At 38.2% G+C, this 15,072-nt stretch overlaps 1 protein-coding gene across 1 annotated transcript; it reads right to left on the reverse strand.

Moving 5' to 3' along the window:
* Nucleotides 1-1,577: 1,577 nt before the first annotated feature.
* Nucleotides 1,578-6,798, reverse strand: LOC140225085 (uncharacterized). Its single transcript, XM_072302600.1, has 2 exons — nt 6,716-6,798; nt 1,578-4,119 (listed from the first exon to the last, which is right to left on the reverse strand). Exons 1-2 carry the CDS (start codon nt 6,740-6,742, stop codon nt 3,136-3,138), a joined length of 1,011 nt encoding a protein of 336 aa, XP_072158701.1. The 5' UTR covers nt 6,743-6,798; the 3' UTR covers nt 1,578-3,135.
* Between the last annotated feature and the right edge of the window lie 8,274 nt (nt 6,799-15,072).

Genomic DNA, 15,072 nt, shown 5'->3' on the forward strand with positions numbered 1-15,072 from the left:
CGGTCGGCGTGAAACGTATAGCGCCTACAAGACTGTAGGAATACTTTACGAATTGCGCCAAACCTATTGCGGTCAGCGCAGCGCGGCGGCGGAAGTTAAAATTATTAAATCACATTCATGTTTGTTCTTTCTTAATTTTTTCGTTCATTTTTCCAAATGGAAGACCTCGCCCACACAGAGATAGGGATACGGAACTTAACTTTTGCGCAAAGTTCAAATCAAGTTTAAATCATTTCGGCTTGGTATTGTTCCCGTAAACAAGGAAGAAGAAAAAATAAAGCAACATGCAGTAAAAGTTTATTTTTCCTCTCATACTGTTCCGTAATACCTTTCTCTTTCTTTGCGAGGCAGCGTACTTGCTCATGAGCGCGGAGTACTGCCAAACCACTCTACATCCTACGTTCGTGTTCACCGCTCATTTTTTCGAAAATCATGGCGAGGGCACCTGAAAACAAGGCCTTCCAGTCGCAGATAATGTCATGGAACATGGTTTCTGTTGCGTGTCAAGCGATTCTCCCCGCTTTTCATGTCAGCGAACTCCAAGTGACGGGGCCAAGTTGGAGTGAAAATTCCAGGATTTCCCCACCCTTTAAACGAATCATCAGTATAAAAATGTAGAAATATGGCGATCTCCAACATGAATACAGGTGTACTTCACTATCGCCGCAGGCTCCACCGATTCGCAGAATTGCAAGATGGAATGTTTACAAATAACACTTCGCACTCCTGCGTTTTTTTTATACATTATTGCCGATTGAATCTTGATTACAAGGGTGCTTCGAGAGGTAACCATTGGGTTTTCGTTTTAAATTTAGTTTCAAAGATTTTCATTGATTGACCAGTTTCATTGATTCTTTTTTCGTAACCTTTGAATCGTCCAAATAAAGGTTTTATCTTGTCTTACATGGTATGTAATCATACGTATAACAATCATGGTACAACAATCATACGTATTTGTAAATGCAGAAATACATCGATAATTTGCACAAAGGTAAGTGTTGTTCATCAGGGGGAAAAAAATAAAGAAATAATGCTGAGGCCTGAGGCCCCCAAAGCACTGGTAAAACTCCAACAACTTACGTTTAAAGATCAGAAAATGGAAAAAGTAAAGAAAACTAAAGAATCGACTCAATATAAATATATTTTCATCAGAAACTTCACAACGCTGTAAAAAATTGAGTCTCAAATCATTATCGTTACGGATCGAAGTTTTTTAAGGTTCTTGCAATAAAAAAGGAAAATTCGCACTAAAATGCTAGTAGCTGAGACGCTTTTTCTGCTCAGTGACAGAGCTTTGTTTATTTTCAAAAATCGAACTACTATTCTATAATTACAGCTAGTTCGTGATTAAAAAAATAAAACGATCAAGTCATATTACGTTACGCTAGGATTTTTTTTTTTTTGGGTGGGGGGGGATAAAAGTAGAAGGTTGTTTCCGGAAAAAAGTCATTTTGAGAAGCGCCGCATAGTGAGAAACGATCGGCCGGGTTTCGAAAAATGAACATTGTTTCCGGAAAAAACGCTGTTCGAAAAACGTCAAAACGAGGTAGAGCTGTACTTCACCTGCGAATATTTGTTTCATACCGCTGCTGATGTATGATCATGGCTCTTTTTTTCGTGTGAGCCCTCACAGATAAAAAACAATGTTGGTGGTTACTAGATTCCTGATCGAATACGATCCTCAGGAATTGTAGTAATCACGCACTTCACTGCTCTGCGACGATAGCGTTTTCCCGTTGTAACTTTGGAAAATGAGGAATTGAGACGAGGGGCACTTGAGGGTTATGCACATCGCTATTTTGCGATGACTTTTACACGTAGGCTAGAAAATATTTTCTGTGCAGCAATACTCATTCATTCTAGCGCTGGTTTCTGAATGTTTCCTACGAATATTCTCTTGTAGTAAACTACAGCTTCAACCAGATAATTTCACCATCATCTTTGTTGTTTTTCTATTCAAGTCTCAATGACTTATTGTAAATACATTTTACCTCCTTAAAATTAATAAATTAAAAAGATAGGAAAGCAATTGGGAGTAGGGGCTTTTTTACAGTATTGAGGCATTAAAACTGCTGAACAGTGATTTTCATGCCACATAACCAAAAGAAAGGAACATATTGGCAAAAATTAAATTTTGGAGTTCTCAAAGGGTGAAGTACCCCACTCCTGTGTTTTGAAAATTAAAAAAAAGAAATAAAACTGGGGAAAAGAGGAATTCATTTAAAGATAATTATTGTGAATGCTATCATTTGCCCCTCTTTTTATTAACTGTCCCTATACAAAAAAATTCTAAAGCCACACAATCAAAATTGGTTCAGAACAAACAGCATGAAGACTAATGGAACTTATGATGGTGAAAAAGATAAGGATAAAAAAGCTACTATAAATTCATTTTGTCACCTGGTAAATCCTCATAATAATACAGACTTTGACTTTTAACATTTCCAAGCGTAATGAGCCTCTAGACAAGGCATGACTTGGACGTATTGCTAAAATTAACTATGTGCATAGGGTTTGTGTGTGATATAGTTTCTTTTGGCATAAATGCGCCTAATTAAAGCACAACGCTGCGTGTTTTCTCTTCAAAATCCCGCCAGAAAAAAGAATCACATAACGGGAAGTCTGAAAATTAATTCCTGAGCAAGATATAAATGTTTTCTATAAATATTGATTAATGACAAAAATACAAATGACTTAATTTGTATAGTCTAATTTCCATTTGATCTGTATTTAAAAGACTTGTAAATTATCGTTCAGGGAATGATTTCCAAACTTCCCGTTCTGTGAATGGTTTTCTCTGTAAGATTTTGAAGAGAAATCATGTGACGTTTCCTTCCTTTCCTTCCATTTTCCTACTTCAGTTTTGTCTGGTGGTTCATTATACGAGTCCCAACTTGTAAATTCAAACTTCTCTTAAAAAAGAAATCACTATGCCCCCCCCCCCCAAAAAAAAAGTTATTGTTTTTTACGATTTCTGAAAGTTAGAGAAAATGGCTTTCATGGCATGATCCTACAGGCTTTTGTAAGCTAAGAAATTTCAATAACTCTCGTTCTAAAATGTCCCTGATGAAAAAGTGTAATTCCCTAGAATACCGTAAAATTAATGCGGGAAACGCCCCCGCCTCGCGAAAACTTTTAAAAACCGCCTCCGGCAGACCTGACTGGCAGGTTCAAAGGAGGGTGATCGTCCACTATATTATTATTATAATAATACTTATAAGCACCATTTTGTTTGTTTGAGTTAGCCTTCACAGGTTGAGGCTTCGAAGAATTAGCCGGGGTTTTTGAAGAATTAGCCGGGGGTTTCGAAGGATAATTCGGGGTTTTCGCAAGATTAGCCGGGGTTTTTCGCGAATTAATCCTAGCTGGAACCCCCCGCGGATTATTCTGAGTTGTGGCCCCCCACGAATTGGTAGGAGCTGTGGCTCCCCACGAACTGTTCGGAGCCCTCCATGAATTGCTGGCTGCTGGAGCTCTCCACGTACCGCTTAAGGATCGAACATAGCCATACCAATTCCAAGAGGAAGACCTACTGAAGGATCTCAACTGCTGCGGGTTCTGCTGCTGCCATTGACGTACTCGAGCGTTCACGCAACTGAGGCAGTAGCACTTCGGGCATCCCGTGAACAGGTAAACATCGATTTTCGGCTGATTGTGCGCTGAACATAAACACTTGTCCCCGAACTTTTTCTTCCACTCTTTGGCTTTCTTCTCCTCCTCTTTCTGCTTCTTCGCAGCTTCTTCGTCCGCCCGTTTCTTATCCTTCTCTTTCCTCTTCTCCTCTTTGGTTTTACGCTCGATGAGCCTCTTGGCGCAGGAACTAAGCTTCATTGGCTCCATGTAATCTTTTCCAAAAACAGATTCCTTCGGAATGAGGACCATGCAAGCTCTGTGTTTTCCATTATTGCGGCAGTCTCCGTATGTGGCTCCGGGGCAAGTCGAGTGTTCGCTATCGCCAGACATCGGTTCGAAGGCAGTGCAAGCATCCGCGCACCTCTTCTTTGCCTTGTTGAAATTGTCATTGGGGTCGTTGGGGTTTTGCGGGTTTTTCGGGTGTGCTGGTTGGCTCGCACAAGGGTCGGACAGTGACACTTGCCAGATTAGTTCCTCTGCAGCTGCCTATGGAACAATATGAGAGATTATGGACTGTGGGGATGCGTAAATACACAATACAGTGCACGAACCGCTCTGATGACGCAAGGGCGTATCTCAATTTCCACGTGAGTAAAAAAAATAAAATTGAATGTGGTCGTAAATTGATTGTTTATTTTGTTATTCTGTAATGCCATATTTTAATGCAGGGCGGATTACAAGTTGTTACCTCAAATTTCACTCTCTTTAGCACTAACTGCGAGAAAAAGCAGATGCCAAAAGGACTTTATCCGCCTTTTACAAAACTCGGCCTAAATTTACAGTTTTTAAGTTTCCAAATTAATGACCCTCCTCTGAGTTGACACTTGACACACACTCAAAATAATAAGAATAAAAAAAACCGCTCGGATTTCTCGCAACGAGTGTTCGTGACTTTTTCTCATCCAAATAAAAAATTATCAGAAATTTATTGCAGAAAATCGTCGGATCTTCTGACACGAAAGTAGCCAAATTTGTTCGGATGGAAAAAAACGAAAAAGTCCAAGTCATGCGTTCTTCATCAAACTAAATTCCACCAAGTTATAATTTATCGAGTGTAAGGCTAGTTGTGTGCAATATCGTAGACTGTATTAAGTCGGTTTTTTTTGACGTGACGCAAATGAAAAGGGGAGCAGAATGTAGAAAAAAAGGTTGTTAAAAGCTTCGCACATTGTCAAATCACCGAATAAAAAAAGTTTAAACCGATTCGAATATTGACATCCCGTGTGTAGTTCCCACTTCAAAAGTTACACTAAGTAACGTGCGAGAAAACATATTTTCCCTTTGACAGGCAATTCTTGAAATTCGCAATTTTTAGTAGAGGTCCGAATAAGATGTGAAGGTTAGGTAGGACCTATTGTTTGATGTGTGATAACCGAAGATATTTGATTTTGAATGCTAAAGCAACAGAATAAAATGTCTTTTTCCATGATGTTCAATGAAAAATGTTCTCTTCAGTTGTTTTCATTAAGTACTCGGTATGTATAACGGAAAATAAAATGTCTGCAAATTGAAATGTTACTTTCTTAAAAATTCAGTGATCAATACTCAAAAGTCCATAATTTGAGAAAGAGACCCGTCAGATCTTCTTTTGGCATAATGTAAATAAAAGAGCTTGATGCAAAAACGGCTTTTTTCGCCCCCCTCTGGAAGTTCTTCAGACTTTGTCTATTGATTACTCATACTTGAGCGCTTCTTTTCCCAAATTTTCAGACCCCCAAAAAATTTTGGGGGGGAGCTAGGGGGGGTGGAAGTCAAAACCTGTGAACCTCGATATCTCTTGAACAAAGAAAGATATTGAGGTCCGGTTTGGACGAAAAATCGTCTAAAATTGCATACTTTAAGATTCTAAAGGTCGAAATCCCGATATCACATTTTTAAGTTAACATATGTGCTTTTTTCCAGTTTTTAGGTCTAGAAAATTTCTTTTAAACGAAAAATTTACAAAGATCTCAATTTTTTATTTGAACCAAAACCAGTTTTTTAAATTGTTCGTCTTTTTCCGCATCCAACGAGTGGTCGTATAAGCTGGGGAACCGAACGGTTCCGGAGTTATGATCGATTGAAGTTTCCGCTCAACGCGCGCCGACCGATTTTCGCGCGCAAAAAAGTCGGATTTGACTGTTATTAGATCAGATTGAATGTTCAAACTGAGCAAAATGCTTTATTAGGGACTCTTGAGGGTCGCTGAGTTCAGAAATTACCGATACTTCCAAAAAATTCACGTTTTTAAAATTGCAGCTTCGGACAGGACCACTGAGCGGCCGGTCGGCGCTCAGTGGGCCTCTAAAATAGCGCTGCGGAGCTGTAATTTTAAAAACGTGAATTTTTTGGAAGTATCGGTAATTTCTGAACTCAGCGACCCTCAAGAGTCCCTAATAAAGCATTTTGCTCAGTTTGAACATTCAATCTGATCTAATAACAGTCAAATCCGACTTTTTTGCGCGCGAAAATCGGTCGGCGCGCGTTGAGCGGAAACTTCAATCGATCATAACTCCGGAACCGTTCGGTTCCCCAGCTTATGGACCACTCGTTGGATGCGGAAAAAGACGAACAATTTAAAAAACTGGTTTTGGTTCAAATAAAAAATTGAGATCTTTGTAAATTTTTCGTTTAAAAGAAATTTTCTAGACCTAAAAACTGGAAAAAAGCACATATGTTAACTTAAAAATGTGATATCGGGATTTCGACCTTTAGAATCTTAAAGTATGCAATTTTAGACGATTTTTCGTCCAAACCGGACCTCGATATCTTTCTTTGTTCAAGAGATATCGAGGTTCACAGGTTTTGACTTCCACCCCCCCTAGCTCCCCCCCAAAATTTTTTGGGGGTCTGAAAATTTGGGAAAAGAAGCGCTCAAGTATGAGTAATCAATAGACAAAGTCTGAAGAACTTCCAGAGGGGGGCGAAAAAAGCCGTTTTTGCATCAAGCTCTTTGGGGAAAAAAATGTAACATCTAATTCAAGTCCGTCTTTAATAGACAGTCTCCTTTCATTTTTTTTTGAAAATGTCAAATATATTGGCATTACTTATTGCAGAGCTGTTTGCGTTATAGAAAATTCTTTGTTGAAATTTTAAAACTTACAATATTTTGTGCTGTCAGAGCGGACATTGAAAAATGCGTGAGCGTCAGCACTAAAAAGTTGATGATGCACACTCGAGACGCCATGTTCCACTGAACAGCAGTGGCTAAAAATTCCGAGGACAGCACGGATTTTTTTTCCCCCATTTAAAAGGGAAAAAAGTAATAAACAAAGTCGTAAAAAACTATCTCTTTACAGCACCTGTCTCTCGTACCGCTGTGGAAAAAATTGGTTGCCAGCTATTAAAAAATGAACTGTTTTTTTCCAACGTATCCCTCAATCAGTGGTATCTCGTGATTTCACGATAAATTTTGGGAATGCAAAATTGATTTGAAGGTGCACATGGGTGAAATTGTGAGTTTACATTTTGTTCGAGCACTATACTTTTTTTTATGACAACACACATTGATGGAGGAGTAGGGAAAAAGGACGACATATTTTTACGGCTTTTGACAGTATCCAACTTCATTGCACTGAGATAGCAAATAAAATCACTTAACAAGGTAGATGTTGAGGCGGTTGTACATGTGTCCTTGACGAAAGTTTATAAGAAAAATGATTTAGTTAAAAAATCTATGTAGTAAGAAAGTACACAAATTATAACTTAACATAAGTTGAATGAAAAAAAATGGAGAACGTCATTAATCCGTAAATATCGTTTTCCAGTTGATGGCGTAAGTGTGCTGTTTAGTTAACTTAGTTAAAGTTAAGTGTAAGTGGAAAGTGATTACTGCCGTAAGTGTGCAAATGTGTATGTTATGGTAACGCGTGAGAGCTGTTTTTCACAATTTTTTTCGTATAAATGGCTTTATGTGTACGTGAAAATTAAAGAAAATGACCCTTTAATTCACAAAAATCCATGTGGTCCATTGTGAATGATCATATGGCATCTGTTGTTTAAATAGGTTTATGAAACATATATTTAATACATTTCATAATAATTTTTTTATGTTCACAACCATTATATCAGCAACATTCAGTGACTTCCATAACTTATTCTAAGCATTTACCAATCATCCAAGAGGAATCAATCAACCATCAAGAAAAAAGGATACGTGGTAACATTCCGTAAAAATCTGTACGTCACGATTTTATTTCCACTTCCATCCGCATCCAACAACGAAACATATTCTCCTTACATGCGAGCGAGGGAAACTTTTCATCTACGTACTTTTAAATTTTCCGAGAATCGTATAATTGTTCTGTCAGCTATGACGTCAACTTGTGCTCGTAAACCAGTGAGCCCTTAGAAGCTTTTCTGCATTTGAATTGGATTTAAATCCATTGATCCAAGTCTAACGCTGTGTTTTGGAGGCCGGAAAAAGCACGGCTCTGTGCGAGAGGTAAGAAGTCTAATGATGGAAAATCCTTGAAAATGAAAGAAAAATACTTTTTTCGGGGAAAAATGAGATATTAGAGAGTTTCACAGCTTGAGCGCGGATATGAAACTTGTGGGATTGAAAGTGCACGTTGTGACTTTTTCTAACTTTCAGAGAACCGAAAAAAGCTGCAAATTTTTTTGGGATGCGACACACTTTTTTTGAGTTAGCCTAAATATAGTTTCGCACTGGTGCAATTGGACTTGCAAAATTGCCCAAGTCAAAGTTTATATTATAAGTTAAAGTTGTGCCGTTTTGATTTTGCATTATGAATATTTTTAATCCCGATCGGATTTTTGATCTTATGAGCCCAATACTTAGGTGGTGTAACTTCAGAAATTCATTTTTGAAGACAATGTATATACGGAGGAAGGTAAATTATGAAATTTTCAGTAAAAACCTTAGAGTAAATACATTATTTTCGGTTTTAGTCCAAAATCTTTAGTGCGCTGAATTCCTCCTAGGCTCCCAAAATTTATTTTTTACCAATAAATGTTTTCCGCTACTGCTTCGAGATAAATGCCTAACCTTTTTTAAAAAAAAAATCCCTCTCGACTCTTGAAATGTATATTTGCGAATGTATTATACTTTGTGTAGACACTACCTCACTGCAACAAAGGCGCCTGTATGCCGCTGAAATCCAGTCTTCCGGCTAATAATTAGTTTTTCCCGTCGATTTTTGGAAAATTCTACGCCTTACAAACTCCAATACATGTTGTCATCATTGGCAGATGCTTAAAGAGTGAGCTCGACCCAGCCTAGTTAGCACTGGCATCGCAAATTAAAAACGCCTTCAAAAGCGCTTGATACTGTGTAACACACAGGAGTCGAAATAGATGTATCGCATGAATGGAACCCGGCGTTTTAATATCACGCCAAAAGTGATGAAATGGATGTATGTATTTTTATTTGTAGAGAATTCCTCATCTGGTTACAAGAAATGACGATTTGACTGCCGTGATACACCAGTCCCATCATTTCCCCCCATTCCGGCGCGTTTGAACTTCCTTAAAAATAATAATAATAAAAAAAGTGGATGCGTCCGGGATTTTGGCTCTTAAAATACGCAATAAATCATCACGTAATCTACTCACCTGGTACTTTCAGGGAGGTGAATAAAAAACACATGGTTTAGTGACCCATTTCTGACGACTGCCGTGCTAAGGAAAAACGCTGTATGAGCCTTCAGACGTTGCCAAGTTTCCTTCGACGAAAACCGACTTTACAGGGTAAATTGTGAATATTTTCTTCTAAAATTTTCAGACTGTTTTGTACGCAACTTAATCTGAAATATCCGAAAATTTCAGATAAAAATGTGCATGAATGTCATCAAAAATACATATTTTATCAAGAGAAATTTGGCAACTCTCGAATGTTCATACGGCGTTCTTCCTTAGCACGGCAGACTAAATAACACGCCCCCCCCCCCCCCCCCTCGTGTGAGGGCGAGAGATGAGTCTCTGATAGTTTTGAAAGCCGGGAGAGCCGGCAGCGGGTGCTGGGGCAAGTAATTTGGGGTATCAATTTAAAACCTATTAGCTCCTGGAGCTTCTCCCCGCCTTGACGACGAGGAAGAAACCAGAGTTGTCAATTTTTCGTAGAAAACGAACATTTTTTACCGCGAGACTTACGAGGACAGGGGAGAATCATCGGAAAATTGGCACTGCTAGGTAGACTAGGGCAGGGGGTCTCGTGATCGCTGCATCCGTTTGACTTTTCAATTAAAGGCCTGGGTCGCCGGTCGACTCTCATAAGCTAAAACAACGCAACTGGAGTGGAGACGACGTACACATGCGCGATTTTAGCTGGAAATGGCAGCATTGGTCATGGCTCATTAGCCCCGCCACTATTCATTAGGAATTTGGCGCCCAACCCTTCCTTGACACCATTGCTACGTTGCGCAATGGCCCGCGCGCTGAGAAAGTAAACCCTTCATTAAAATGAGTTTTTACCCTGTAAAACGGGGATCCTTCCAGTGAAACAGTTCTGTTCAGAGGTTCAGTTACATGAAATAATGGTTTTGGGTAAAAAAGAAACAAGAGGAATGTCTGTGTAATATTGGGCATCGGACGTTCGGTTCACACAAATTCGGAGAACAAATTGGACTGCATTTTGCAATTTGGAACTATAAATTCTGCCCCGGTTTAAAAACAACGTATGCGCCATTAGTTTTCCTATGCACATAAGTGTTGTTTCGGATCAGCCAGAATTAATAGTTCCAAATTGCAAAATTCAGTCCAATTGACATCGTTCCTTGAAGTTTTTGCAGAGTTTTTTTTTCCGCATAGAGAAGAAAAATCACGGCAGTTTTAAAGAATCGCCGTTGAGTAGTTTTCCGTTTAAAAAATAAAGTATTCAAAGTATAAAAGTAAAGTTTAAAAATTAAAGTAGGCAGGAATTCAGGAATTTTTGAACGAAGTTACATCATCTCCCCCTCCTGGGACCGATAAATTGTTGACATGAAAATACGGAAGGAGGAAGTATACTTACGTTATGCGTCATTGTTCACGCCCTTCAAGAAACTTAACACCTCCTCAATATGTACAACTGTACTCTTTAGTGCCTTTTGTGAGCGATGGTGCACAATGGATCGAGTCAATGGGGGAAGTCGGACAAAATTTGGAAACTTTAAAAGCTTAAAAATCCGTTCAACAAGACTTTGAGGGTTTTAACAGTGGTTTCCTCGTGATATTTTCTTCTAGATGCACCCCTTAAAATTTAAAATCTGACGCACTTGTGTGTTTAAATTGTGTAAAATGTGTAGTTTTGGTTAAACATTTTATGTCCTTCTTCGCTGATTGACTGGATCCATTGTGCGGCGACGGTTACTTTCATGACAGTTTGACGTAATGTATACCCAATTACTTAATATTGCCGAAGTGGCGAACGAAATTTGCCTCGTCTCAGAGACATTCGATGCTTTGATCAATCTTGGCGATGTCGCAAAGAATGTTGCTAATGGAACCCATTGAATTGTTTGCTCAGTATCCTTTTAGCCCTTGTTCCTGCCGCCGGAAATCGATTAGCCCATCAAGAGCACCTAAAATAGTCCAGGCAAATAAGCCATGAAAGGGGCTATAGCCTGCAAAAATCCCGGGTAGCAATGTTTTCATCGATTCCTATGTAATTTTTGACGCTGAATCCGAATTTCAACTTTGCGCCATTAAATTCGGACCGGAAAGTTGCCAAATTTGGCAAAAATGGCCTAAAATCGGCCTTTTTTCCGGATTATGGCCTGTAACTTGCCAAAAATCGATCTGACGATAAAATTAGTTATTTTCAGAAATAAAGCTCGTTAAATTTCCTATAAAAAAGTTCATATACTCTTTTTTTGCTCAGGGCAAAATCAAGCGCGCTGGCGGGCTCCGAACTTTGTAAAATGTGCGAAAATTGCGCATACTGTAATGTGTTGGGTTATCCTTATTATTTACATCAATTCATTTCACTAGGTGTAAATTTTATCATCTGCACTTAATTTGTCCAGAAATTACTCGTCGGACGATTAAAACAGGAGACATCGGGCAAAAACCGCAAAAAACACAATTTTCGCTCATTTTTTAAAGTTCGGAGCCCGCCAGCGCGCTTGATTTTGCCCTGAGCAAAAAAGTGTATAGGAACTTTTTTATAGGAAATTTAACGAGCTTTATTTCTGAAAATAACTAATTTTATCGTCAGATCGATTTTTGGCAAGTTACAGGCCATAATCCGGAAAAAAGGCCGATTTTAGGCCATTTTTGCCAAATTTGGCAACTTTCCGGTCCGAATTTAATGGCGCAAAGTTGAAATTCGGATTCAGCGTCAAAAATTACATAGGAATCGATGAAAACATTGCTACCCGGGATTTTTGCAAAAACCGCAAAAAAACGCGATTTTCCTTCATATTTCGAAGTTCGGTGCCCGTCAGCGCGCTTAGTTTTGCCTTGAGCAAAAAAGGGTATAGAAACTTTTTTATGGGAAATTTAACGAACTTTTTTTTTAAAACAACCAAATTGTCGTTAGATCGATTTTGGACGAGTCACAGGCCATAACCCGCAAAAAACCAAATTTTCGCTCATTTTTCAAAGTTTGGAGCCCGCCAGCGCGCTTGATTTTGCCCTGAGCAAAAAAGTGTATAGGAACTTTTTTATAGGAAATTTAACGAGCTTTATTTCTGAAAATAACTAATTTTATCGTCAGATCGATTTTTGGCAAGTTACAGGCCATAATCCGGAAAAAAGGCCGATTTTAGGCCATTTTTGCCAAATTTGGCAACTTTCCGGTCCGAATTTAATGGCGCAAAGTTGAAATTCGGATTCAGCGTCAAAAATTACATAGGAAACGATGAAAACATTGCTACCCGGGATTTTTGCAGGCTCTTTTCCTTGTTTGCCTGGACTAAAACTGCCGTTAGGAGAAAGAAGGCCAGTAGACCTCGTCTTTGTTACGCAGTGAGAGTGAGATTTTATGTGGTGTGGGGTAAATGAATGCATCAACTTACTATTAGATGAGTGATTTGGAATTTATAATCATGTTTCATTCATGTTTTTGAAGACATCAGTTAAATTGCTTGATGGTGTCATAGGCGAGTTATCACTCAAGCCACTACTGAGTCGTCACACACAATGATAACAATGAATAATACCCACAGCACGATCGATATGAGATGGGAAATATAACATATCTTCCATGCGTGAATTCTGTACATCTTGTTTGCATTGATGTTTTTGAAAGTCGCAAAACATGCGTAGGTATCTTAATTGCGACGTTTCAAAATCTGTTTTCTTATTTTATCCGTCTAAAATATCAATGAACGTCATAGTTGTGAATTATTTTCACAGAATATTCTACACAGAATGCGAAAAACTTGGCACTCTCAAGAGATGATATCCGTTGGTGTTTTTCCGAAAGCAATATATCGAAATGTGTGCGTTGTGATAATCTACAGGTATCGACTAGAACAGCCAACTTATTGAATAAAAAAAGGTTTTAAAAAAATGAAACCCTGAGGAAAAATGTAAAATTGTAACCATACATTTTAATGGTTTTTTTTTCTTTCAAAAATACCTGCAAGAGGTGTGCAACCTTTTATGAGTCAACATGAACAAGTTCACGAATTTTTCAAGTGATGCAGAACCAAAAGCTCTCAGGTTAACCCTTTCTTGCATAGTGGTACAATTGTTGTACCACCCATTAAATAATTTTTTTGGCGGATCCGAAACGTGGCAACAAGGCGGTGCCGACTTGTATAGGTCCAGTAAGTGCTTCTCTCTAGCGGTGATTTTTTGTTTCACTCAAATCGGATGGCTAGTCCTATTTTTGTTAGTTTGTTTCCATGAAAATGAGGTTAAAACGGTCAGCTGGTCAGAGCTCGGGGTTTTGGTTGTTTCACGCCGTCCAAATAACTTTTGATGAGTAAATTTTATATTTTCTGGTTCCTTATGATGCAGGCTTTCAATTTTTATCAGTTACAAAAATTTGAAATTTTTTTGTTTTTTTCAAAACCGCGAATTTGTGGTGGTACATATATGGCCCACTAAGCAGCAGGGGCTCATGTAAACAACATAAACTTGTTTTGTTTATCATTTTCTGGGGGTAGGGGGAGGAAAGAGGGGGGAGGGCGGGCTAATAGGAACATCTTAGTAAGGTCTGTACAAGCATCAAGCAGAATTAGGAAAGAGTTCAAAAATTTTGAAATTATTCTAACCAAGAACTAATTTTTATCGATTTCTCAAGAAATTACCTACTTCTAGCAGTTTCGAGGGGTAAGAAAGGTGGGTTTTGACTTGGTAAAACTTATTGAATTTGACAAAACATGATGTATGGACATGTCAGCATGCTTTTACTATGAAACTACTCCAATTTTGAAAAAAATAAATAAAAAATTTCATGGATTTGAACCCAGATTTCATAAAAAAATCTAGTTTTTTGGGGTCAGCAAACAGCATAATTGGTGCTAAATTAAAAAAAAATTAATTTTCTCACAAATGTCTGGTAAAATATGAAAGTAAAAGTATCAAATGAAGTGCTAGATGAGTAAAAACTATCAAAATATTTTTTCTTAGGTATTCTGGAGTCAAAATTTGAAGAAAAACCTTCACGCTCCTCAGTTTTTCGGGTAAAAAAACAGATAAAAAAGAAAATTTCGGTATTACATTCAACATTTGCTTATAAATGTAGCAGGGAGGAGTATATGTAACTGTTACTCTTATAATTTATCAGCAAAAATTATCTAAATTGCATATTTTCATCATTTTTAACAATTTTTAGCAGTTTCGCTCTACTGCATATAAGGAGGTCCTTGCTGCTTAGTGGTACACTTGTTGTACCACCATTTTTTAGGCACTTCCGGTGATCGGATCAAGATGAAAAAATTCATGTGTCTTTAGGGAGCCTAAAGGAACATAGAACTCAAAAAAAATTTTGAAAAAAATCGAAAATTAAAAATTGGTGCAAGAAAGGTTAAGGGCTTTTTAAGTGTATTCTGCTGCTCTTATCTGGCCTATTACAAATTGTAAAGGCGCCATAAAATCCGAGATCTACAGTCGTTTTATTCCCACGTTTACGACTGAGAGAATATTTGATACTTGCAGTCCATAAAATATCTGCTTTAATGATGTGCCATGTAGAGCAGTCGGAAACATTTTGTCGAGGGAACTTTGTATCTTACTTCATCGAGAAAGTCCGGCGGAACAATTTCCATAGCCATTACTTAATGTAAAGTCAAAGGTGTGATTATTTTTACAATTGAAAATTTAAATGCCCCCTCTAAAAATTTAAAGGCGCCTGGATGCCGCTGAAATCCAGTCTTCCGGCTTATAATTAGTTCTTTTCGTCGATTTTTGGAAAATTCTACGCGTTAAAAACTCAAATACGTTTTGCCATCATTGGCAGATGCTTAGAGAGTGAGCTCGACCCAGCCCAATCAGCGCTGGCATCGCAAATTAAAAACGCCGTCAAATGCGCTTGATACTGTGCAACACACAGGAGTCGAAATAGTTGTA

Source organism: Bemisia tabaci, chromosome 7 (genome assembly GCF_918797505.1).
Source record: "Bemisia tabaci chromosome 7, PGI_BMITA_v3".
Lineage (NCBI taxonomy): Eukaryota > Metazoa > Arthropoda > Insecta > Hemiptera > Aleyrodidae > Bemisia > Bemisia tabaci.